The sequence below is a fragment of the Cynocephalus volans genome, chromosome 4 (assembly GCF_027409185.1).
Source record: "Cynocephalus volans isolate mCynVol1 chromosome 4, mCynVol1.pri, whole genome shotgun sequence".
Lineage (NCBI taxonomy): Eukaryota > Metazoa > Chordata > Mammalia > Dermoptera > Cynocephalidae > Cynocephalus > Cynocephalus volans.
Window position 1 is genome coordinate 84,590,568 of NC_084463.1, and position 27,965 is coordinate 84,618,532.

The 27,965-nt window shown below is 36.8% G+C and overlaps 1 protein-coding gene and 1 pseudogene across 1 annotated transcript; one reads left to right on the forward strand and one right to left on the reverse strand.

Annotated features, from left to right (window-relative positions):
- Positions 1 to 9,355: 9,355 nt before the first annotated feature.
- On the reverse strand, positions 9,356 to 10,570 carry LOC134376242 (upstream-binding factor 1-like protein 1). The gene has a single exon (XM_063094862.1). It carries the CDS (start codon positions 10,568 to 10,570, stop codon positions 9,356 to 9,358), a length of 1,215 nt encoding a protein of 404 aa, XP_062950932.1.
- Positions 10,571 to 12,047: 1,477 nt separating this feature from the next.
- LOC134377019 (prohibitin-2-like) lies at positions 12,048 to 12,979 on the forward strand (annotated as a pseudogene).
- The last annotated feature ends 14,986 nt before the right edge of the window (positions 12,980 to 27,965 follow it).

Sequence of the window (27,965 nt, forward strand, 5' to 3'; positions counted from 1 at the left end):
AAAAGGATAGCTTAATGCAGATGATCAAGATAAATTTTTCAGGAAGTGATTCCTGAAATAAGATTTAAATCAGAAATAAATGAGATTTAAATCAGATACAGCATAACAGGGGAGTCAGTAAGCAGCAAGCCACTAAAATGAGTGTTAACGCCAGAGATAGCTCTCTTTTGCTCAAAAATTAATCAGACAATAGGAAATGGTAACAGATGAGGACTAGAAAGTCACCAGAGACCCAGTCATGAAAATGGTCATATAATGAGCTACGGAACTGAGAATTTATGATATCAGATTTGGAAACCCTTTGAAGGATTTTTAGTATAAAAAATAATATGATTATTTTTAGATGAATTTCTCTTTTGGCCAACTTTTGAAAGATGGATCAGCTGATTACCATAATAAAGGTATGACAAGTTTAGAGGCTCTTGTAATAACAGAGATGAGAATCAACAGAGTCTCAGCTAAGTCTCTAGCAGCAGGAAGGAAAACAAAAGCTTGAGGAGTATTAAGGCATAAAATTTCAAGGGTATTGTATCTTTCTTTCTTTCCCTGCCTTTTGCTTGAGAGCTTGCATCAAAAAAGTTGCCAGAGACACACTGCCTGATAAAACTTGCTGAGAGAGCAAACCCCCTTGGCTCCAACTAAGCTTCCCCTGTTACGTAATATAAAATTCTTGAGATTGATTGATTGATATTTACTGCATTGCAGCCAGTTGTATGCAAGTTCAGAAGTCTAGACTCTTTGTCTCTTATGCTTTTATGTTCATTTGTTGTTTTTTGTTGTAATGTGTGAGTGTTTTAACAGAAAGCTTTTGATTTTATTTTAGATAGCTGGCTATTTAGAATTTTCAAAGATAAATTGAGGGCCGACCCCATGGCTCACTCGGGAGAGTGCAGCGCTGAGAGCGCAGTGGCGCTCCGGCCGCGGGTTCGAATCCTATATAGGGATGGCCGGTGCGCTCCCTGGCTGAGCGCAGGAGGGTTGCGATCCCCTTACCGGTCACCAAAAAAAAAAAAAAGATAAATTGATTTTCTTTTAAATTATATCTGTGCTGTTTTTGTAGGAGTTTCACATATTAATATGTGTATCTACTAACCCAGCAGTCTATCATCAACCCAGTATCTGGAATCAATGGTTCAATGGAACCAGGAAGAGGGGAAATCCTTCCAAAGGTGATGCACTTTTTTCTGTAAAATCTAAGGAGTAGAATTACTATAGGAGAAATTTACTATCTGGAGTGGGATGAGGATGGCAGGAAGCACACTGCCCTTTCTTACAAAAGTCTTAGAAATTTTGAATAAAGGCAACTATTGGGATTGCAAGCCTACTCCAGAGGTCTGAGTGGGTTTGGATTCTCTTTTTGAGTTATGCCCAATCGGGTTTCCTCTCATGATCTCCTATGTATGGCTCCTTACTAAATTCACATCTTTTGATCCATCCCAGGCACATTTTGGGATTCCAAGTCAATCATCATCATCCTCATCATCTTCACCATACATATCATCATCATAGTCATCCAAGAAAGGCCCCTCCTCCAGTTGGGCAGGCTGGGGTGGGACCCACCTGTTACACTTCTCACTGTGTAATGGATAATCAAAAAAGGATTACTCAAAGCAATATGAATGCACTGAGAAGCCCGAAGGGACTGCACCTCAGCAACTCCTCTGTTAGAAGGGGAAGACTGGGTACAGACATGATTCAACGTTAGCTTCTGTTTTTATTGTAAAGACAAGGAAGTTTCACAAGAAAACTCAGTTGATTCAATCATTTCAAAAGGACACAAATACATGGGCAATGTGACAAAAATTATCTATGGCTAAGTGTAGCTTAAGCAATAGAAACTAGTAATATCATTTAAATCTAAGTACAATTGTCTCTAAAGTTTCCACCAACAAAAAACTTGCCTTTGGCAGACATTTTTTCACATTTTTCCCTACAGCAATTCTTTAAAATCTCCTAACAGAATCAGTATGTCAACCACCTATTAGCTGTAAAATCTTCAAAGTATACAATCCCATATTTAAACAGTGATTAGAGTTGATTAGAAGGGCTGTTGCTCAGCTAGCTGGGGGCTTTTGCCCCATACATGCATTACCTAAAAAACTGATTTTAAAAATCAAATGAGAATTAAAATTTCTAACCCTCTATACTGCCTCTGGCTGTGAAAGTTGCAGTGAACCAGTGCAGGTCTCCCCGAGGTGGGAAATGCTGGAGACCCCTCTTTATTCCCCAAATTCCTCCCACCCTCACTCTAGCTCATTTGCTCTAGGGCTCCTGTTTTTTTTTAATCCCTCATTTTCTCCCAAACTCTTGAGATGTGAGCCATGGTCCTCTCCCCTCTTGGCCACTACACAGGCCTTTGCTTTCCCCTTTTTCATTTTGCGCACCCCCGAGCAGCCTGATGTATACACCCCTTGTCCCCCACCCCCCAGTATCGCATCCCCATATCCCAGTCATTAGGGAGAACTAGCACCAGAGAGCCCTCAAGGACAACATTTGGTTCAGTCCCTGTGGACTCCTGGGCACTGCTGCCTTCTTGGGTGCCCTGGGACAGGAGGAGGTGGTGGTTCATGTTCCTTCCTGGCCCAAATCTACAGCCAAGTTCAAATCTTTGTGTATTAGGGGAAGGAGCACTGATTTAGGGACCATGACCCTGCAGGCTGTTTTCTCACCCAGGCAAGTTTCAGGGAGTCTGTGAGCTCCACTGCCGGCTTTGCACTTCCCTGATTAAATGGGAAACCCAGACACTGGGGACAGTGGGACTCCCTGAGTATAGGGAGGAGTCCTGCAGCTTCTTGTGTAGGTCTCTGTGGTGGTTCAATTGACCTTTGGGAAAATTACACAGTCTTTTCAGATCACTAATTTTTAACCCACCCACCTCCTTTTCATAGATATAATGGAGGTGTGCAGAGTGAAGACAGAGTTCTCTTTTTATCCTGGAGCTGTGGACAACACAGAAGGAGACTGTCTCATCCCTGAAGACATCACAGTCCCTCCTTGCAGTCCCTGCAGCTCTTCCCGCCTCATCCCCAAGAGCTTTAGTGCTCATGATTTATCCACTTCATATAGAAACTGTTCCCAGTAGCCAAAATTCCCCACCATTATTAACATGACAGAGAAAGGGAAGGACTCCAACCAGAGAAAGACAACCACCTCAAATATCCCCTCACTTCGACTGCTCCACTGATAATAAGTAGTTAAGATCAATCCTCAACCCTTTTTGTGCATACTCCCAACCTCCATCTCCCAAGGATGGATGACTTATTTCTTAAAACCAAAGACTTCCACTTGAATTTACATATGAGATACTGAAGTCCCCTTGTAGTTTCCATATTGATATTGTGTCATGCAGAAAAGGAATCAGCCTGTGAGAGCTGGAGGTGGCAGCTGCCTATAATTAGGGAGGCTGTGCCCTCCAGATGTGCACATCTCTGTCTCTCTCATATGCATGTGTATATACAGATAGATACATAGATACATATAAGTATAGGTATAGGTAGATACATACATATACACATATATGAATAAAATGAATTATTGGACAAGGTATTATTGAACAAGGACAGGCAAAAAACAAACAAACAAACAAACAAAAACCTCTTAGAATCTTGGAGAAACAAAGAGTGGAGGTTTGAGGCGAGGATCAGGAAACACTGCAGCAATTGACCGTCAGGAAGAGCTTGAGGTGACCAGGCTGTTGGAGCTGGAGCCAGTGAGGGGAATGCTATGAGACTGAGGAGCTGTGGATCTGCAGAACAGTTTGCTAGAGAGAACCCCTCAGAGGCACTTCTCTCAGGGTTGGGGATGCAGGCGGCAGGCTCACTGAAGCCCCAACACTAACGTTCTAGGAATTCTAGAGGTCACTTTCTGAACAGCCACTAAGGTCTTTTGTTTTTGGAAAGGTAGTTTCTTCCCCCCAGACTCTCCTTAAATATGAAGCAAAAAGTATTTATTCTTCCTGTCTAAGCTAAGGATTGGCCGTGATAGCTTTTCCTGGCTCTAGAGATCGCCTGTTGATTTCATAAGGTGTACAATAATACGTTCCCTTACTTTCTGTGTTCTGCTGGTTCTGCTTTTCTCACCACTTATATTATGGGATCTTCTCTTCCTTTGATCTTATTGTCCTGGCCTCGCTTAATACACATTTTACTTCAGTATATTCTCCTCAGTGTGGAGCTGAATCCTGGAAAGGCTTTTGGGCTAGTATTGCATGAGAATTGTAAAAACCATATGGTCCCAGTCCCTGCACACCTTATGCAAACCCCCACCCTACCCAGTTTCTGCAGCTGTTTATAATTTGGCCTTCCACACTTTCCAATGAATCCTTGCTGCTAAATTTTGGGGTTCACAAATCCACTAAATATTCTGTTCTCTCCCTCTGCTTTATCCTGGATGGATTCTCACACCTCGTGGATCTTGTAGTTGTCCCCAGTTTTTCTATGCCTGCTTGTGTTTTGGGGTTTGGGGGTACTTTGTTACTCAGTTTTGTTGTAGATAGTGTTCATGGGTTTTGATTGTTATTCTAATTTATCTTTCTTTTTATTTATATATTTGGGAGTACTCTAAAACATACTGCACCTTTCTACTTTCCAGAATTCTCGAGTGTAACTTTTAGAAATATATAAACAAAAATTGCCTCCGACCCAGATCTCAATGTTTTTAATGCTTTTAGCAGTTTCTATGAGTTACGTGTAAGAGAAGACCAGGACAAATAAATAATAGAAGTATTTCTCCAAAGGCATCACATGCTTCTTTACTTTAATTTTGGGGTATTCTATTCCCTCTGTCTGGACATCACTTCTAAAACCTCTTCTACTGATCACTATTTTTATCAAAAAACAAATGCTGCTTTAGTGGCCTTTCAGAAAAGTTTTTACATTTTTAAAAATGTACTGCATTTCTATCAATTGACATTGTAGCTGAGGGTCTCCCACCATTAGCATGTACAAATATATACTACAACAGCACTATTGAAAAAAAAATATTTGAATTGATAGTTTAGGTCAAAATTGAGACCAAATTCTAGCAGATTGTAGTCTTTGTGGCATGTGGACTGCAAAAAAAAAAAAAATCATTAATTGTATTTTCATTTGTGTTAATGTAATTCAACTTGTTATATAATATATATCACCTAAAGGTTGCTTTTCTTGATATTAAGTAAAGGGGAAATATGGGTGATGGATGAAATTGAGAAAAAAAGGGAGATAGAAATCAACCTCACATTTTTTGTGAATCTGCTGTTAGACACTTATAACCATTAAGTCTAATCTTCATTTATATAAAATCTAGCTGTAATTTTATTCTAAATGCATGAATATGTAGATAAGAAAACACATAAGAGATAATTATTTTAACTAATGCTATCTTTCCAATTTCAGTATTTGTGTTTTTTTGTTCAAGTTACACTGCCTTTTACTATGAGTGTCATCAAGTGAAGAATTGAGACTTTCATCTTTGTATCCCACCGAGTGAGGAGAAGACTTAGAAAACAGTAGGTAGATGCAAAGTTAACTTAAAAATGCATTATTTAAAATCATAAGCAGAGCCCCAGTTGAATCTGTACATCTCACTACCTAGTCTGGGCCACAGGACTCACTACCTCCTAGTGGCAAATGTGACTATGGTATCTTCAGATCTTGAGGTAAAAAGAATCAGGTCTTTAAAGCTAGTTTTGCAAATTTAATATAATGGAGGGAAACAAAGGACATAACCTGCAACAATGTTTTTCAAATAAATTCAACACATCAGCCAACTAGACTTCATATAAAAATAGCTAAATCCCCAGAAGCTATAAAAAAAGCATATATTTACACTTAACATACCACTGAAACTGCCTATAAAACTCTAAAGGTAATAAAAATGTTAGCCCTTTTTTGAGCCCAAACTGCCTTGTTCATTAGTTCCTTTTCTGTTTATTAGGTAAAAACTGAAAATAGGCTTTAATAAGAAATTGTTGTAACAAAATAAAACATGGAAACATATTTAAGAGTCTGCTCTATATATATTCATAAAATACATAATATGGATATAATTTTATATATATATATATATATATATATATACACACATATACACAGAGCTAGGATAAAACTTTCAAAGACCTTTATATGTTAAATTAAATTTTTTTCTCTTAATTGTTAAATATTTCTAAACTGTCAATTGTTAAATTATATTTTCTCCTTCATTAATGTAACTTCTCTCCTTATTTTGTGTTTAGCCACCAGCAAAGCTAATAAAAACTTAATTATCAAGAAAATTTATTAAAATTTTACTAGAGCTTGGAAGGTCCCATGTCATCCCTTTTGGGGCTCACATTTATGATCGTGTGTTGAGAGGGTCGATCACCTTCACTGGGATGGTGGGGAGGAAACAAGGGAACATCAATGAATGTAAAATAAAAAAGACAGGAGCAATTGGGTGATTGGAGGGATCATTGCCAAAGGAGAGCATGTTTAAGGAAGGAAGTAAGATGTTTGGAAGTAAGATGAATACTGAATTTCTGACATTTTTAGACTGTTGTTCCAGAGCAAAATTGTGATGAAAATGTCAATGAGATATCACTTTGCGACCCAAACTTTTGAGGATATATTTGGACTTTATATCAATTTGGGACTTATTATCTCTAATAAGATTGATAGATAAAAGCACAGAACATAATGAGTTCATGCTGGAAAGGAGCATAGACTAAGATGAGAATAAGCAGATCCTCATGAAAGAGAAAGCAGCAAAGGAAACTGAGAAGGCCATGTTGGAAAACCAGGAATTTATGATACAAGAAAAAAAAAGGGAAAGTCTGATGAGTGAGAGCTAGTTAATGAGTGTGAAAAATACGTAAAGTAATTAACCTGAAAATCTCATTTCTCCTCTTCGACATATTAGCTCCTCGAATATTCAGCTCAAGCATCAAGTTAAGAAGGAATACCCACCCTTGCTCTGGTCTTTCATGATACCATGCACATTACAGAATGTAGTTAACCCCTTCTATATTTACCATTCAATTTTTCTCCAATTTTCTGCAACGTTAAAGAGAGTAAATATTAACCCAATTTATTCTGTGTGTCTAGAACAGTAATGTGACTGATTTCCCCCTTTAGTTGCTTTCCCCCATCTATGTTTTCTTTCAATTTTCTAGGGAAGAAAGTGAGAGAATTCCTTGGACTTTAAATATATAGTGTTCTGTTTCCTGTACCTCTAAAGTCTTATTAGTCTGGAGGAAAATGAACAATGCAAACCTAGACTACGCAATGTGAAAACTTAGGGGTAACAAATTTTCTAAATATATTCAGAAGCGCTGCACAAGTATAACATATCTGACATAAGAATGGTTGAAGGAATTGCATAAACTTTAGTCATATTTTCAATACAGCATAGCCACGTACGTTTATTTCTGAAAAGTGACAAGGGCTCAGTATTAGGTAATTCTTTAGCTCAGTTATTCTTTCTATTAACATAACTAAGTGTGATGGTTAATTTCATGTGTTAGTTTGAATTGGTGGACTCAATAGATTGTCCTCCCCAACAGAGTTGTAAATCATACAACCTTTTGAGGGCCTATACAGAACAAAATGCAGAGGATAAGAGTTTGCCTCTTTCTTTCCTGCCTCACTGCTTCAGCTGGAACATTTCATCTTATTTTCTCCTGCCCTTGGACTGAGATTTATACTATCAGTCCGCTAGTTCTCAGGCCTTCAGACTCATACCAAATTACACTAATAACTTTCTCAGGTATCCAGGTGGCAGACACCAGATTATGGAACTTATCAATCCCATAACTTTGTGAGCCAATTGTTCATAATAAATCTCTCTCTCTCTTCCTCTGTGTTCTTTCTGTTTCTCTGGAGAACCCTAACTAACATACAAAGGAAAAATTACATTGATATATGGTAACAGGGATTTGATAAAAAATAATATACAAATATGACTCTTAAAGCCAATTAATAATATAAATAAATAGGCATCTTCTTAATATGCTGTAATTTTTTTCAAATGCATATGTCAGCCTCATTTCCATGGTTACAAATCCTAAAAGCATCAGCTTCAAAGTCAGAAGCAAGACACGAACATATCACTGTTATTAGCTAACATAGTTCTGGATATTCCATTTGACACATTTAGAAAGAGAAAGAAATAGAGGTATAAAAATTGTGAATATTGCTATTATTTTCCAAAACTTATTGTTTACCTAGGAAAACTCCTATAAATCATAGCTCAATAAAATATGTAGGAGCAAAATAAACACTCAATCCTTAATGGTGTTCATATCAAAAGGATACAACTACTCATGTAATGCTAATATTCTTGAGAAAAAAATATAACAATAGCTAGGCATTTTCAGACAGAAAAGTCTCATGAGAATGCAGTAGCCTTCAGTAGATTTTCAAACATACAGGAAAACCAAAATAACTAAATCAATGATACTGGTGCATGAATTTAGACAGACCAGATACTGTAACAGAATATCTATCTACATCTGTACATTTCTATGTATCTCTCTGTTTATCCTGAATGCTAAAGATGACATTTATTTACATCTGTAGAAGCAGGAAGGATTTGGAGCTTCTGCCCAGAATAAATGCAAACTTCACTTAGAACCAGTGCCTAAAGCCATGATGCATTGCTCCTATGCAGAACCTCACTTAAACGTTATATGTAAGGTTTTTTGGGTTTTTTTACTTTACATTTTTTTGATTAGTAAGAACTGTCTCATTGAGCACTAAAACATACATATAAAAGTATTGCTGCTTCTATGACTCTGCCCACTTCCAGGTGTGGGAATGGCCGACTACTGACTTCAAGAAGTGGAGAGAGAGATACCAGGTGTATGACAATTTTCTTAAGGCACCTACCTTACCTCTAATCAAATACTCCCCACTCTGGATTTAGTGCAGAGCCCTGAGGGACAGTCCACAAAGAAGGGACGGGTCACAGACTCATGGGTGACCCCTACCACCTCTGGCAGGATAAAAATGAGCAAACTAAAATTTCTCACTTCAAGAATATTCAGTCTAATCCAGGGTGTCCCCCACAGCCCAAGCATCTCTTTGTTTATTCTGAGAGCCTTAACTGCATAAAGTTCCTCCAGGGGTGGTATTGGAGGGATGGGGCGGGGGGCAACTGACTCATAGTTATATTCATTCTCCACGTAGGTTCTCACCTCCCAGGTTTATGGACCCGATATAGAGAGTATTGCTCCAAGTTGCCTTCTTCCCACCTTGTCCTATGTTATACTGAGGAAGAGAAGAGGGAAGGAATGAAGCAAGGAAGTAAAAAGGAGCAGAAGAGTTCTCTCCCCTTAACACGGATGCCCTGAACTTTTGCTGGAAAGTTCCCTGTTCAACCCTTAGTGTATGAACAAAGCTCAGGTGGAGTCTGAATCTGAGGAGTCCCCTGAGGAAGATGAGCTGGAGCCACTGCCCTCAGATTCATCCTCTTCATCTTCATCTCCACTGCCATCGTCCTCATCCCCGTCTTCCTTCTTATTCTCTTCTGATCCCCATGAGGGATGATAATTGACTTGAAAATTCTCTGTTGATTCTGTCCCTTGAACCTCCAGTCCCTGCTCCTTTCCAAGTCCTTCCTGAAGACTCTTTGCTGGTAAGGACTGCAGATCTGTTCGTCTAAACTTGGGGTTTGGGCCTCCTGTCGTGGGCCTGTTCTTACACTTAGTATAGGTTGCCTCTTTGTACGCAGCATATTCCTCGGGAGACAGACTCTTGAGCCAGAGATCCAGGTCCACCTTGTACTGTTTCTGCAGCTCCTCAGCCTGGCTGCTGTAATGTTCCTTCAGGCCCCGTGGGATGTGCTGCCAGCGTCTGCCAATCTCCACCATCTGCTCTCTCAGGGTCAAATGTTGCAGCTCCCTACTCGACCATGAATCTTGGTGAAACTTGTGGTATCCATTCATAGGGGGCTTCCTGGGCTCTCCATGGAATTTCATCTTCTTGGAAAATTCATCAGTTTCTGGAGGAGACCTCACTTCTTTCACATTTCTCTGAAACTTCTGTTGGGTTTTGATATGGCTCCTCTTGGGGACACCGGATTTCTTGGAGTCCTCAACTAGATCAGGGTGGTCTTTTCCGAACTGAGCCAGTTTTTCCTCAAACTCTTGCTTCCCCTTTTGGAAATCCTCATATTTCTGCTTTATCTGCTTTGGGAGCTCCTTGTACTTCTCAGACAGCAACTTGTTCAGCTCCCGGTTGGTCGGCTCAGGGTTCCTTTGAGAGTACTGAGGCCAGTTCTCCTTGACAAAGCGGTTATCTGCAGTTAGGGGCTTCTTTGGGAAGTCTGGATGTTTCTTGCAGTTTTTGCTTTTGTAGGTATTTTTAATGTGCTCCTTAGCTTCCAGGACTAATTCTTTCAAAGCATGGAACTTCAAGTTAACAGAAAACTCTAACCACTTGAGCTTACACATTTCTCCAGAAAAATCTTTAAAAGCTACTTTTTCCCAGTCTTGATGTGATAGGGTTGTTTTAAACAAATGACTGTTATTGGACAGGAGATTATTCTCCATGGATTCCAGTAGCCTCAGGATGTCTTCATTGGACCAGCAGTCTTGTCCTCTGTGCAGTACCATTTCTCGGTCTTCGGGTTGCTTATTAAATCCTAGTCCTTCAGATATCTCAGCAGGAGCTCAAACTTCACTCTCAAGATTCGGCAGATGATTTATTTCTGGAATTTCTGCAGTATGTGTGATTCTATGTTTCTGAGGAGAAAGAGAAAAAAACGTTACTCACTGTTTATGGTATGAATGAGAAAAATTACACCCCACTTGTAATATACTCATTCTATCATTAATTTACCATTAACAATATACAGTAAATGAAGAATCGCCTACTTCTAAATAGAAATTTATATTTTCCTTTCATATGCTACATTTGAAATGTTGAAAATATGCACCAAAACCCCCTACTCCAGTCTGCCTTTTGCCAAATTTCACCAGAGCCTATCTTCAAGCGAACTGAAGAAGTCAAACACCAGGCCACTCAGTCAAGAAACTTCAGATAACAGTAAAGCCCTGGAGACTGAGAGCAAAACATTAAAATGAAAACAGAATGACTAAAAGGGAAAGAATATTCACTTCGTAGTGCCCTGATAATGGCCACTTGCTAATTGCAGACCAGATACCCACAACTAAAGTTGCAAATGAGGAGCTGGAACTAGAATGAGACAAGTTAATGATCTCCTCACCATATGCATCACCTGTGGTCTCTTTATGGGTGGCACATAAATCTGTAGTAAATGACTGATTGATAAAGTTTTTTGGAATGAATGCTTTCTGGTGAACCATACTGCTTCTCCTTTCTAGAAAAAAATTAATGAGTATTATAAAAGGTTTCCAATTCTACCTGGTTAATTCTTCCTCACATTTAAGTCTTAGGAGAAGTTTTACCTCCTCTAGAAAATCCCTCCCATATGCTTGGCACTTACAAGAACTTGAACATGGGACAAATCTGTCGGCTATTATTTTCTAATCAAATTTTTCTTCTAGTGTAACATCTCTGTGCATGTTTCTCAGATCACTTCCCAAATTCTCATGACCCTTTTAATAGTCTTTTCAGAATATCCTATTCTAAGCTAAGGCTCACATATGCCAATTTGCATACAAATACAGTGCATAAAACATTAGATAATACCATATATTTTGTGAATGACACAGGAGCAAGAGAAATATAACATGCACCTTCAGAAAAAGAATGCACGAGATGGCAAAGAAAACTTCAGACTTCAAAAGAAAGGGGAATTTCTGAGAATGAGCTTCTTAATATCAGAGAAGATGATTTGAGAACTATTTTTAATTCTCAGTGAGTCTAAAAGGTTTTGAACGCCGTCTAAAAATTTACTGGAAGATTGAAGATCCTAATTACAATAATATCACATAACTAATACATGTGTCTGAAAATAATAGATTAAAATATTCTAAAAGAGCTCCCGCGAGCACCACTGGCCGAACCCTCGTGTGAAATGTGAGATCCGTAACCTGGAGTGGTGCAGAGGCGGGCCGACACCCTGCTCCTGTCCTCTGGCGCTGTGCGGCCGCCTCAGGATCAGACATGGCCCAGACCGTGAAGGACTTATAGGGACGGCTGCCCACCGGGTCCCGGGGCATGGGCAGGCGCCGCGGTCTGTAGTGACCGCGAATCCGTGTTCACCACGAAAGGTGGGCACAGAGCCATCTTTAATGGGATTGGTGCTTGCAGCAGGACACCATCCTGGCCGAGGGCCTTCACTTTAGGATTTCCTGGTTCTAGTACCCCATTATCTAGGACATTCGGGCCAGACGCAGGAAAATCTCCTCCCCTACAGGCTCCAAAGACCTGCAGATGGTGAACATCTCTCTGCAAATGCTGTCTGGGCTCAATGTCCAGGAGCTTCCCAGCATGTACCAGCGCTCAGGGCTAGACTACCAGGAGCGAGCGTTGCTGTCCATTGTCAATGAAATGCTCAAGAGTGTGGTGGCCAAGTTCAATGCCTCACAGCTGATCACCCAACGTGCCCAGGTATCCCTATTGATCCTATGGGAGCTGACCGAGAGGGCCAAGGACTTCAGCCTTATCCTGGATGATGTAGCCATCACCGAGCTAGGCTTTAGCCGAGAGTACACAGCTGTTGTAGAAGCCAAACACGTGGCCCAGCAGGAGGCCCGGTGGGCCCAGTTCTTTGTAGAAAAAGCAAAGCAAGAACAGCAGCAGAAGATCGTGCAGGCCGAGGGAGAGGCTGAGGCCGCCAAAATGCTTGGAGAAGCACTGAGCAAGAACACTGGCTACATCGATCTTCTTAAGATCCAGACAGCCCAGAACATCTCCAAGACGATCGCCACATCACAGAATCACACCTATCTCACTGCTGACAAGGTCATGCTGAACTCACAGGATGAAAGTTTCACCTGGGGAGGTGACAGCCTCATCAAGGGTAAGAAATGAGCCTGGCAACCAGAACTCCACCCCCAGACAAGATGTGGATCTGTTTCTTCTCCACTGTTTGAAGAGCCAGCTAAGGGTCCAGCATACACCCACCACGGCCCCATTATCATGTGATGGTCCCCTGTGTACTCCTCCTCCCAACTCCTCTTGGATTAAGGAAGACTGGAGAGCAACTCTTTTTCAGGGGAATGACTTTCCTCCTTCTGTAGTGGCAGGGGATGTTGGGACCGTGTGTGATCTCTCAGTGATTTCCTTCAGTGTTGTTCTCTCCTGCAAGGTTGGGAAGCGATAACCACCATCCCAGGAATTAGTAATTTTTTATTACTTAAAAAAACATTCTAAAAGATTAAAAGAATAATTAAAGTTCGTATCTGAGATAGAATAGGGGATAAGTCATAGCCCATAATGTAAAAAATGTTTTTGGAAAATTCTTCTTAATGAATGAAGACATAAATAAAAATAATTAAGTCTTGCAAAAAAAATTGAAATAAATCAAGAGTGGAGGATCAAAATGAAAGTAAACTAAAAATTATTGACTTATTAATTTCAAATATCAGAAAAAGTCCTATTTCATCAATGTCAGAAAACTAAAAGTAAAAACAAACTAACAGAACAGAAAGACAGTAATAAGTAAAAGTAACATTCATATAAAAAAGTAGAAAAAGGAATGAATAAATAATTCCATACATTGTATTTATGGTCACAACTTACTTTCAAATAATTTAGATAAAAGAAATTGTCATAAACCTCCAACAGCAGTATTTTTAAGCGAGGATTACCAAAAATAATAAATAAATAAATATAAGATGTATTCTAACTCAAAAAAAAGGTAAATTATATAAATTGACATTGGAAAACAGATGCATAATATTTGAAATATGAATCTAAAAAAGAAGAATTGCTATTTTTCCAATTCTAAAAGTTATGATGATGTGTATAGAGCAATGGAAATGAAAATAGAGTTATGTTTTTGTTATGTGGCTCTTTTACAAGCCAGACATTTTTCCAAATTTTCCTCAGTTGACTAGTGTCTCCCTAAAGTGTATGTCTAAGTCCCAACCCTGATACCTGAGAATGTGACCTTTTAGAAATAGGGTTTTTGCAGATGTAATTAACTTGATGATTTCCAGATGAAATCATTCTTGATTTAATGGGACCTATATCCAATACCTCGTGTTCTTATAAGAGAAAGAAGAGGAAGGTTTGAGACAAAGGCACAGAGAAGACCATGTGGAAACAGAGGCACAGTGGAGTTATGCCTCCACAAGACAATGAAAGGCACAGGTTGGCAGCAGCCACCTGAAGCAGGAGAGAGGCACTGGCTGGAGTTTCCCTCGGAGCCTCCAGAGGGAACCAACCCTGCTAACCCTTGCTTTTCAACTTCCGGCCTTCAGAACTGTGAAAGAATAAATTACTCTTGTAGGCTACTCAATTTGTGATAATTCATTATTGCAGCCCTATGTAAATAATACACAAGTGTTTTACAATTACTATCTCATTTTTCTCCTCACAATTCCATGAAGTGGGTTTACTACTATTATTCTATTACAGAGATGATGAAAATAGAAAATCTAAGAATTTATATAACTTTCCAAAGTTGTAGAATAGTTTAAAAATAATAATAATAATAACAGAAGACTGTTTAAAAGAACATTCAGAGAGCAAGATAGATTTTGTAAATTAAAAATACCATAACAAAAATAAAAACTTCAAAATAATATTAGAAATACAAAAGTGAGAAATTTGATTAACAACAGGAGATTGTAAAATTATGAGTTAGAAAAAATCAGAAAACAGACTCAGGTGGTTCAAGATAATGTAATGAAGGGACTACTAATAATGCTGTCACCAAGGTTAGGAGAACCATCAAGGTAAGGCTCTCAAGTCTAAAAATAGGGGGAAGCTGTTTCCACTCACAAACCTGAAAGGGAAAAAACAACCTCTAGATGAACAGGAGGGATCAGCTGGTGGGCATGTAAATCCTGAGAAGAGATTTTTAGTACAGAGAGTTTGAGGATGAGGTGGCAGGTTTAGCGAAAATTGGAAAAATTAATAAAAAAGAAATATAATAACAGTACATCTTATGGCTTAGCTGTGATTTCATTTTACAGAGAAACAATAATTGATAGAATAATTAAACCAAAACTCATGATGTAAGTGTTTTGGGAAAATAAGAGAAAGGAAAACAGTGTGTGTGTGTGTGTGTGTGTGTGTGTGTGTATGTGTGTGTGTGTGAGAGAGTTTAAGGAGTTAAATAACTAAATTCCTCACTCCTTTTAAAGTCAATAAACACTTTTCTGTATTAAGAAATATCAGAACAAGTATATTATTTAGAATTATATACAGTATAATTGGGACTGTTTTGTCAGGCATGTGAAGATGAAGAAAACAATCTCTCTCTCATCAGAAGCTCACATACACCAACAAATAAAATATCAACCAAAAATCACCATTGTGGAGAAATATGCAGGTGCTGTGTGAGATGACAGGAGGAAGCAGTTCTCTGTGTTTCATGCATTTTGTCTTCTGCACTTATACATAGACATACTCTTCTTATTACCTGTGGGCAGAATGTGAGAAAAATGACTATACACAGACAGTCTAAAATTAGACACCCCCAAAATTTAAAAAAAACCAAAAACCATTCACCAAAATTAGTGAGCAAAATGAGTTACTTTTTATTACTATTATTATTATTATTTTATTACGGTGACAGAGCAGTACAGGGATTGAAATCTGGGCCCTCGTGTTATCAACACCACTCTCTAATCAACTGAACTAACCGGTCAGCCCCAAACTAGTCACTTTCAATACTTTATTTTATTTTATTTAAAAACCTCACAACATCTACCCTGGTACAAAATAATTGATTAGTATTGCATCAATCTTGGTTAGAACACAACCTTTTTTTCAATACTCTTGCATTTAAATAACCTTAATGTAAAGGGTAACCATTGTTGAGAACAGATCAACATACTCCACAATCATGTCAGACGTACTTTTCAAAGGTCATCCACATTTGGAAGTCTAATATATTGTGTTTTTAAAATAAATGACAGTAGGTTATCAGGATTACTACTTCTAGACCAGTGTAGGAATCGTTCAGCAGAAAATCCTCTCAATTCTGGTACATAAGTGTGGTCCGCAATGCCACCTTTCCACATCTATCAATAATTTCTGGATTGTTACTGGGCACTTTAAAGACCAAGAATGAAGCCTGAAGTTCTAAATGAGAGCACCTTTCACATTCTACAATATTTTACAATTAATTTTAGGCCCCATGCCAAAAATAAAACCACAGATAGCTAGGCCTTCCCCTCCAGAATTTCACAATTTGTATATACGAGGAACATAAAATAAAGGGGAAAAAAAATCATTAATTTCAAAACAATGATAGAGACCAAAATTCTATAGCTCAAGAGTAAACTGAAAACAATTACATGATTTTTATTAACTAGGCTTCTGACAGTTTGGTTAAAAAAAATTAAGGGAAAGACACATGAATTCTTCTTCTCAGAATTCTGTACTCGCCTGAACGATGTATAATTGTTCTGATCAGTGCTTGCAAGAAAATCTACCCAATTGACAGGAGTTCTACGTACTCTGGGCTGTCTGGACGGCAGCTGTAACTTTCTCAGGTTTCCACAGTTCAACCAAATTCAAGGGCCTCTGAAGAGAACAAACCTTGCATTTAGAACTCTTTTATATTAGGCTACCTAAAGGCTCACCCTGATTAGGTTTTTGGAGTATCCAGTCAATACCTGAAGAGCGGAAGGACATACCTTCACCATTGATTGGATTAACTCTCTTACTAATTTCCATGAATAACCCACTTCAAACGCCCATCCCTAGTGCTGGTTTTTCTGGGCACTGGTTTTTATACACCCACAGGACAAATTCATGTCTGAGTTTCTGGGATCCTTCCCCGTACTCTCATTCCAGCCTCAACATCTGACAATATTTTAATATGACATTTGAATACACATCCTTCCCTTCTTTCATAATTTCTGCTCTTTCTTCACTGTGATCTAGGATTTTATATCATCTGCATTTCATCATGGCAATTTAAATCCCTTCATTCCTGATCAATGTCTACAGTCTTTAGAATCAAAGATTAACATGTCAGTGATTATTGTGGGTGGTTTGAGAAAAAGAGTGAAAGAGTAGGGCTCAAATATCTGGTACTCCTGGCTGATTTAATTTTAAATTTAGGGAGACTAAATAGGCAGTGAGTAGGAGAAAAAAAAAAAAAAAAAAGCACGTAATTTTTTTTTTTAAATTTTATTTTGTCGATATACATTTTGGCTGATTATTGCTCCCCATCACCAAAACCTCCCTCCCTTCTCCCTCCCCCCCCCAACAATGTCCTTTCTGTTTGCTTGTTGTAACAACTTCAAGTAACTGTGGTTGTTATATCTTCTTCCTCCCCGCCCCGGTTTTGTGTGTGTGTGTGTGTGTGTGTGTGTGTGTGTGTGTGTGTGTGTGTGTGTGTGTGAATTTATATATTAATTTTTAGCTCCCACCAATAAGTGAGAACATGTGGTATTTCTCTTTCTGTGCCTGACTTGTTTCACTTAATATAATTCTCTCGAGGTCCATCCATGTGGTTGCAAATGGCAGTATTTCATTCGTTTTTATAGCTGAGTAGTATTCCATTGTGTAGATGTACCACATTTTCCGTATCCACTCATCCGATGATGGACATTTGGGCTGGTTCCAACAAAAAGCACATAATTTTGTTGAAATCAATTTGATCAAATTCAAATTGGTCAAAAAGATACCTGGACTTAAATAATGACTTATTTGAATAAAGAATGTTTAGCAGTATCAGGCTTCATAAGTTATTTTAGAAATAGGCTTCCTTTGTTTAACATTTTTATATCTAGGGCCAGCCTGTGGCTCACTTGGGAGAGTGTGGTGCTGACAACACCAAGTCTAGGGTTAAGATCCTCTTACCGGTCATCTTTAAAAAAAAAAAAAAAAAAAAAGTTATGTCTAAATGAGTTACCAACAAGTAATTAACTGAATATTTTGAACAATAGGATATTACTTTGAAACGCCTAAATTAATGAAAATTTTAAATAGATAGTTTTACAAAACTGTAAATATTAGTTAATTTTGGAAATATTTTAAAATTATAAATATGCATAGACACAGACAAAAACGTACAGAAAAATATCACAATGGCTAAACTCCTTTGTGTTCATTTCAATGTAATAACTTCTTGACTCTCTTTTTAAAAAATTTATCATCTCTCTATATCTTACGATTTTTTGGTAATAAGAATAAAACTCCTGGGGGGGGAAAAGCTATTTTTGTAAGAATATATTAACAGATACAGATACATATCTCTCATATAAGTCACATTAATAGCTATTTAGGTGTCATTAGTTACAATTTTATATGGCATTTAATAATCAACAAAAATGATTTAAGAAAGTCAATAAATGTTGCATGTATATGTTTATAATACAAAATTCTGATTATTTAAATTTTAACATATTTACTATTACTGAAGATTATGAACATCCATGATATTAATGAAAAGCTATTTGTTTCCTCGAGAAAGCAATAAGTGAACTACAATTATAAAATTTTAAATTGGTCAATATTAAGAGATGATGATATAAAATATTGCTGATTATGAAATGTGTACTCTTCCATACTACTGATGTGTTTTATATGATGTTATTGGAGGATTTTTGCAAACATCCATTAAAATTCTTACTAATTTGCCTATGTAAAATTCTTACATATTATGGACCTGGTCATTCTAGATCTAGAAAAGAAACCTAAAGAAGTTTATGGGACAACTTGAAATTTGAAACTTTGCTTCAAAAATTTCTCTCCCTGGTATGTGTGATATACATACAGGGCAGAAGAAAAACTTTGTAAGCAAAGACTGAATTTTCTGGATTTTAGAAAAACTTTCTTTTATTTGTTAAATGATCTAGTAGCTTGAATTGTGTCCCCAATAAGGTATATCCAAGTCCCAATGCCTGGTACCTCCCAATGTGACCTTATTTGAAAATTTGGTCTTTGCAAATGTAATAAGTTGAGGCTCTAGAGATGAGATTATGTGAGTTAAGGGTAGGTCGTAAATCCAGTGACTGATGCCTTTGTAAAAAAAAGAAGAGGAATATTTGAGAGTGAGACACAGGAAAAAAAGTCATTTAAAGAAGGAGACAGATATTGGAGTTATGTTGCCACAAGTTAAGCAACACCAGGAGTCATCAGAAGTTGGAAGAGACTAGGAAAAAGTGTTTATCCCCTTGGAGACTTGTGAGAAAGTGTGACTTAGCTGACACTTTGATTTCAGACATCTATCCTCCGGTTCTGTCAAAGAATAACTTGGATTAAGCTACCAAGTTTGTGGTAATCTGTTACAGGAGCCCTAAAAAACTAATACAGTGATAACCAATATCAAGAGTGGCCACCTCTTCCTTTCCTCCATATATTTTCTGTGCCTTTAATTATTACATGCAACACCTCAAACACAAGGGAGCGAGGCTATGAGAATTTTGCCTTTAACAGTAATAATAAAAAAGATAGCAACTGATATTTTAAATTATTTAAAGCAATGTGAACTCCTTTTATGCATTGCTACCTGCAGTGTAAGAGATTTATAGCCTAATAAACAAAAATACAAAAAAAATTCAAAATAATAAGATTTTAAAAACATTTTATTGTAAATTGACAATTCATAATTATATATAATCATAGGGTACAAAATGATGTTATGAGTTATTAACACAATGAATAATAATTAAATCAAGCTGATTAACATATTTATCAATTCAAATACTTATTTTCTATAGTAAGAACATTTAAAGTGTGCTCTCTTAACAATTTGGAAGTACATTATTATTACAGTATATTATTAACTATTGTTAACTATGTTCGCCAGGCTATGCAATAGATCTCAAAACAAACCCCTAAAAACTTACTCTTTCTGTCTAACTGAGAATTACTATATGATCTGGCAATCTCACTTCTGTGTATTTACCAAAGGAATTTGAAATCAGTATTTTTAATGGATGCGTTCATTTTGTGGCTCTATTTGAAAGAGCCAAGTTATGGAAGAGACCACAGTGTCCATCAATGGATAAATGGATAAAGAAAATGTGGTTTATACACACAAGGAATACTATCCAGCCTTTAACATGGATAGAGCTGGAGAATATTTTTCTTTTTTTGAATAGTGCATATTTTTTTGCTATTGAAAAGAGTTCCAAAGTTACAATGAAATTTGAATAAGGATGTTTCTGAGTTTATATTTGATCTCTTTCTGGGTCTTTGATGTAAGAACACATTTTCTGAAGCTACATTCTGCTAAGGCAATCTGGTATTTGACAATTTTATGTACCAGAGCACACATTTCATGAGGATGACTTCATCCTTGATATATGCTACCCCCAAAATTTCAATCTCAAGCGCATGCACAAAAGAAGCACCAGTTTTCAGTGACCGCCGTCACTGAACTGACTTTCCCATGCTTAACAGAGCCACTGTTAGTCACTTATTTATTTTCTTGTCAGCATGCTAGAGGAATGGAATCAGAACCTTAGCACACATTTTATGTAAGAACTCCATTTTGAATTTCTGATTTTTTTCTTTTTTTTATTGAATCATAATTGATTGTACATATCTATGGGGTAAAGTATTGAAAATCCATACCTGTGTGCAATATGGGATGTGCAGATCAGGACACAATGTAGTAATCATTTTTTGTGACCCTTTACTAACTTCTCACTAACCCCTCTCCCAATTTCCCACCTCTGGTGGCCTTAGTTCAGTTATCTCCTTTTGAAAGTTCAGCAAATTATTATGGTGGTTGTATCTTTCTTCCTTTCTTTTTTTGTTTTTATTTTTATTTTTACTTTTAATTTCTCACTTATGAGTGAGGACATATGGTATTTCTCTTTATGTACCTAGCTTATTTGGCTCAACATAATTTTCTCTAAATTCAAACATTTTGCTGCGAATGGCAGAATTTCACTATTTTTTATGGCATAGTAGTATTCCATTGTGTGTATATATACTACGTTTTCCTCATCCAGTCATCCGTCAATGGACATTTAGACTGGTTCCAACTCTTGGATATTGTAAAGAGCTGCGATAAACATGGGGGTGCAGATATTCCATGGACATGATGATTTTCATTCCTTTGAGTATATACCCAGCAGTGGGGTTGCTGGATCATATGTCAGTTCTATCGATAGTTGTTTGAGGAAACTCCATACTGTTTTCCATAATGGCTGTACTAATTTACAGTTGCATCAACAGTGTAGCAGTTTCACCTTTCTCTGCATCTTGGCCACCACTTGTTATTCTCTGTCTTTTTGATAATAACCACTCTAACTGGGTTGAGATGATATCTCAATGTGGTTTTGATTTGCATTTCCCTGATGCTTAGTGATGTTATTTTTTCATGTGTCTGTTGGTCTTTTATGTATATTCCTTTGAGAAATGCCTATTTAGCTCCTTTGCCCATTTTTAAATAGGGTTACTTGCTATTTTACTGTTAAGTTGTTTTAGTTGCTTATATACTCTGGATATTAATCCTTTGTCAGATCCATAGTTTGTAAATATTTTCTCCCATTCTGTACATTGTTTTCTCACTCTTTTGTTTCTTTTGCTGTGTAGAAGATTTTTAGTTTGATATAATCCCATTGGTTTATTTTGTTGTTGTTGCCTGTGCTTTCAGGGTTTTATTCATAAAACCTTAGCCCAGTCCTACTTCCTGAAGTGTTTCCACTATGTTTTCTTTTAGGAATTTTATAGTTTCAGATCTTATATTTAAGTCTTCAATTCATTTTGAGTTTATTTTGGTGTATGGCAAGAGGTATGTGTATTAGTCCATTTGTGTTGCTATAACAGAAATACCTGAGACTGAGTGACTTATAAGGAAAAGAGGTTTATTTAGCTTAGGATTCTGGGACAGCTGCATCTGACATGGGCCTCAGGCTGCTTCTGCTCATGGCAGAAAGCAGCAGTCATCCAGCTGGTACAGGAAGATCACATGGCTAGAGGAAGCGAGAGAGAGAGAGGAGGTGCCAGTGTCTTTTTAAACAATCATCTCTCTTAGGAACTAATAGAGTGAGAAATCACTCAAGCCCACCACCACCAGGTAGAGCATTAATCCATTCATGAGGGATTGGCCCCCATGACTCAATCAGTATCCAACACTGCCACATTGGAGATCAAATTTCCACATGAGTTTTGGAGGGGACAACACATCCCAACTCCATCAGTATGGGTCTAGTTTGATTCTCCACATATGGATGTCCAGTTTTCCCAACACCATTTATCAAAGAGGCAGTCTTCTCCCCAGTGTATGTTCTTGCCTTTGTCAAAGATTAGTTGGCTTTAAGTAGGTGGGTTGATTTCTGGGTTCTCTATTCTGTTCCACTGGTCTGAGTGTCTATTTTCATGCCAGTACCATATTGCTTTGGTTGCAGTAGCTCTGTAATATAATTTGAAGTCAAGTATTGTTATATCTCTGGTTTTATTTATTTATTGCTCAAGATTGCTTTGGCTATTTGGGTTTTTTTGCCATTCCATATAAATGTTAGGATTATTTTTTCCATTTCTGCGAAGAATGTCATTGGCATTTTGATGGGGATTGCACATGACTCTATAGATTGCTTTGGGTAGTAGGAACATTTTCACAATGCTAATTCTTCCAATATAAGAGCATGGAATGTCTTTCCATCTTTTTGTGTCCTCTTTAATGTCTTTCAGCAGGGATTTGCAGTTCTTGTTCTACAGATCTTTTTCCTCCTTGGTTAAATTGATTCCTAGGTATTTCTTTTCTTTTTCTTTTCTTTTTTTTTTTTTTTGGTGACCATTGTAAATGGGCTTGCTTTCTTCATTTCTTCTTATTGTAATTTGTTATTGGAGTATAAGAACGCTACTGATTATTGCAAGTTAATTTTGTTTCCTGCAACTTTACTAAAATTGCTTATGAGCTCTAAGAGTTGTTAGTTTGTTTGTTTATTTGTTTTTGTTTTGTTTTTTGTAGTGTCTTGAGGTGTTTTGTGTAGATAGGATCATGCCATCTGCAAATAGGGACAGTTTGACTTTGTCTTTTCCAGACTGGATGCACTTTATTTCTCTTGACTTATTCCTCTGGCAATTACTTCCAATACTATAATAAATAGGAGTGGTGAGAGTAGACATCCTTGTCTTGCTCCTGTTTTTAAGGGAGAAGCTTTCAGCTTTTTCCCATTCAGAATGATATTGGTGGTGGGTTTTGTCATAAATGCTTTTATTGTGCTGAGATACTTTCCTTCTATTCCTAATTTGCTGAGAGTCTTTATCATAAAGTGATGTTGAATTTTGTCAAATGCTTTTTCTGCATCTGTTTAGATGATTATATAGTTTTTGTTCTTGATTTTGTTGATGTAATGTATCACATTTATTGACATATATTTTGAACCATCCTTGCATCACTGGGATGTTTCATTATATGGTCCATCTTAATATTTCTCATTGAAAATTAACGCTTTGTAAAGCACCATCTTGAGCTTTAATTATATCAGTCTATTATTATATTTAACTTTGTATTCTTCTGTAGTTAAAGTTTTCTTATCATATGCATATATTACTTTAATTTGAAAATCTTTCTAAAAAATGCAAAGACTTTATGAGCACCTTTCTGTGTCAATATATGTGGAACGTCTTCACTTTTATAAATGGCTAAATATTCTGTATCACATTTAATAAAACTATTACATTATCACTAAATATATTCTATTTTTTTTTCCTATTTGTAATTGAAAATAATGAAGTAATATTCATCTTTCTTCTTAGGTGTTTTAGTGAATGTTTCTATAGGCAAAATCTCCCAAAGTTGAAATTGTAAAATTTAAAGTACATGTGTAAACAGAAAGGAGATTGTTGGGAGGGAGGGGGGAGAGGAAGGAGGGAGGGAGGTTTTGGTAATGGGCCACAATAATCAACCACATTGTCTATTGACAAAATACAGTAAATTTTTTTTTAAAGTATATGTGTATTTAACATTGAGATGTACTTTCAAAGTGAAATAATTTTTTTATGAGAATAATATTCATTTATTGGTTCAGTTAAGTATGGCTTTCTGGCTTAGAGATAATGGGTCTACATTAGAAAATAATTTGTTGAGGGATAGGTTAGGGATAACTGAAATAATTGGCTAGACATTTTCTTTACAGTGTTTTTACTTTAGTCTCCTGTTATTTATGCTCCACACCAACAATAAAGCCTCCTTTCTATGGAAATTGTTTTAATCTCTTAGTCACTGCCTCTTCCTGCCTGCAGACTGTCTGTAATGCCACCAGCTGATCTGTTGTCATAACCGAACATTCAAATGAAGCTCCTATTTATTTTAAACTCTTCATTATGGCGCACTTGCTTCTCAGTGCTACACTTGGGCAGTCCTGCTGCTTCTTTTACCCAGAAGATACAGTCCTGTCAATAAAGCTAATATCATGAAGCCAGCCATGCAAATATATTTCATGTACGAATCTTGGAAAATCTTTTCTTCTCAATAGATCTCCTTATTTCAAAATGGAATTTAAACACTTCAGTATGGCATACTTATCATTCAAACTGAGGGCATAATTAATATTTTTCTCAAGTATACTAGGTTCAAAGGTTGCCACAAAATGACATATTTCAATAGCACTTATTGTGCTATTGAACAAATAAATTCAGAGGATGCAGAAAATATGGAAAGCAAGAATGATTGAATGTCTTGATAAAGCTTATTGCAGAGAAAAAAGATAACCAAAGATCAAAGCAAAAAATGAATGTGCATATATACATATGAATTAAAATTTATATTTTTGACAATAAGAGTATAATGGGTTTTGGTGAAAAGGGAATAGACATAAAATTGTGCTTATCTTGGTTGGGGGAATGATACAGTTATCTTTTTAAAAAACCACAAATTATATAGAAGAAAGTAACCTTAAAAATTAAAGTGGCAAAATGATTCCAAATATGTCAATAACTAAAATGAATAAAATGGATTAAACTTACCAGTTAAAAATGTATTTTTTCATTTCTTCAAAAAGAAGAAATGACAATCTATTGTTTAGAAGACACACTAAATTATTATGATAAGGGAAGTTTGAAAATAAGAGAACAGAAAATTCTAAGTGAAACAAAATTAATATTTCTGGTTTTCTCCCAGGCAAACCATTAAATAAAAAAGTTTAGTTTGTTTTAGAGGGACATTACAGAATAAAAATGTTCAGTTCAATAAGGTATATCAATTCTAAGCATTCTAGCCTGACAAATATCCTCAAAATTAAAAGCAAAAAATTGAAACAAAAATGGAGATACATTAACAAATCTACCATTGTTTTAGATAATGAATATATATCTCAATTATGGGTAATGCAAGAACATAAAAAATTCAGCAAGGACATCAGGTAATTGAACTACCTAGTTAACAAGATTAAGATGATAAGCAGACACAAAATTCAATGTTATGAAACACATTAATCTCAAATATACATTGATCATTTTCTAGATTTTAAAGCCAGTCTAAAGCAATGCAACATAATGTCACAATAAGAACATTTAGTAAACTATGAATAAAAGTTTTTTTTTAATCTGAGAAAGTATATGCTTAGAAGAAAAACATCCAATGCCATTGTACATGGGAAATTCTTAGATGTGTAGAAGCAGATATAAGAACAATGGCATTAACTATTACTGCTTTCACTGGGTACTGTACTGGAAGTCTTACCTTTTACAATTTATTGAAATGGTGGGGGAGGAATGGTAGGAGAGGAAAGAAGAAAAGAAAATTATAGGATTGAAAAGTAGAAAATAAAACTGTTGATATATTTATATCTGTAAAGGATGATTATCTTGTAGAAATAAAAAATATATATACCAAAATAATTAGAAAAAAATAGTAAACAGTTAACAAACTGTCCTTAAGATTAAAAGACTTTTTGAGGCCCATGAAACTCTGAATGCTCTGGCCCCTCTTACCTCACTCCACTTTTGTTTCTGGCTCCCTCCTAATTCGACGGCATTTCTCAGTTGCTTGAACTTCCTACCCACCACACCCTAGTTACCATTCAAGTGTCTTCAGATGCCACTTTCTTAGTCTACCCTAAGTTTATACTTCATTATATATTTCCTTAACTCCCTGGATTTTTTTCTTCATAGCATTAACCCAAATTGTAACTAAAATTACTGTAGTATGCATTCAATGCCTTGCTCCCTGAATATGTTAGCAAGACCAAGGCCAGCCACCTGGCCCAAATAAAAACCCTGGCTTGCTTTGCCAAAATCTGTTACCCCAGGTCATTTAGCTCCTGGCTTAGGCTCACCAAAATTTTGTTACTGAACCCAGGTCCAGCTTCCTGCCCCCACAAAAAACCAAACACTCCCAAAGTCAAGTGTTGGTGAAAATGGAAGTCAGCATTTATGGAAGACCAGTGACTTGAGCAGAGATGTTAGGCTAACCCATTTCTCCAGTAAACCTGAAGGACCTTGGCCAGACTAAAACCATTTCAAAGACTCAAATTTACTGATGGGTTTTCAAAGATGAGATTGAAGGAATGGAATGTGGGAAATGAAAAACAGAAGGGAGATGGATATGAGCTGTGGGGGTTCCATACAAGGAGCCAAGTGCAGGTCTTGCCAAGCCTCCATCTGGTTTCTGTTCCCATCCTTGCTGTTATCTTGGGGTCCTGCAGGATTTTGATTTGCCTCGAGGTGGAGTCAGCATAGCTTTATTGATGTCTTCCTTGGTTTCTCAGGATGTGGGTAATATGTGACTGGTGGCAAGTTTACAACCCCAGGCTGACTGGAAAGCAACTTTACATTCACATAAATAATGTCATGTTGTCCCCTAACCAAGGTTGAAAATAACAAATAACCTTGGGAAAAAAAGGAACTCAGAGAAATGCATGCTAATAAAAAACAAACAAACAAACAAACAGTGACCTTTTAAAATCTTTTAGAGCCCATAGGATTTGGGGTCCCAACATGACTTCAGTCCTGCTCATTCCAACATCTTCCACACTATCAATAGTTCCTTCCATTTCTGTGGAACAGAAACAACTCACCTTACTGCTTCTAGTTGAGTCAGGTTGAAGAAAGGGTTAATTTGGAATGGAACTATTTGACATGATGGAGGGCACAGTTCTTGGTACTGGACTGGAGTGGTGGAGGGATGAAGGACATTTGTTTATTGTCTTATTAATTGATTGGTAACAGGTACCTTACCCAGAATTACCAGGCTATACATTAATTGGTACATCAATGATTTTTAACAAGTTACATGAATCCTTTGTTTAGAAACAGGATGTCTCATCAAAATTATGCCCCCACCACCTTCAAGGCTATGAGTACTTTTAAAGAACTGCTTGTGTAGATAAAACATCATTTCCCTCTTTTTGATCAAAACATTTCTCATGAAACCATTGATGATCAATTGCATGACTGAAAAAGTCTTACTTTTCTTTGTGTTGATCCCTCAGTGCTGGGGAGGCTCATACCCAGGTAGACTGATCCCTTGGTCCTGGGAAAGCTTATTCCCAGGTAGTCATGTCCCACATTGGGGGGAAAGATGAAACAGCAGTTAGGCCAAATCAAGGCAACAGAAAGAGCAACAGAAAGTGGGGTCAGGAACTTAAAAGAGACATGCTATTCTACAACTGATGTTTTCCAATTGTATCCTATTACAAAGACAAAGCAAAATCTTATTGAACTTATGCAAATATTGCCATAAAAATCGCAAGGACACTCACAATCACTTTCCAAATTTTGGAGAAATTAAATAGGGAGAAAAGGCAAATGTTTCTATCTTTGTTCATATAAGTATAATTTACCAAATTGCTGTAAGTTATACATAGCTTAAGTGACAAAATTTCCTTAAATCTGGAAAACAAAACATTTAAGTAAAGAACCAACAATGAGAAATGCAAAACATTATGTTCATTAGTTATTTAACTGTATATAATTAATTTTTGCTTTGCTTGATCTTGATTAGCAGTTTTATATACTGATCACATTTCTTATTAGAGATCTGAAAAACTT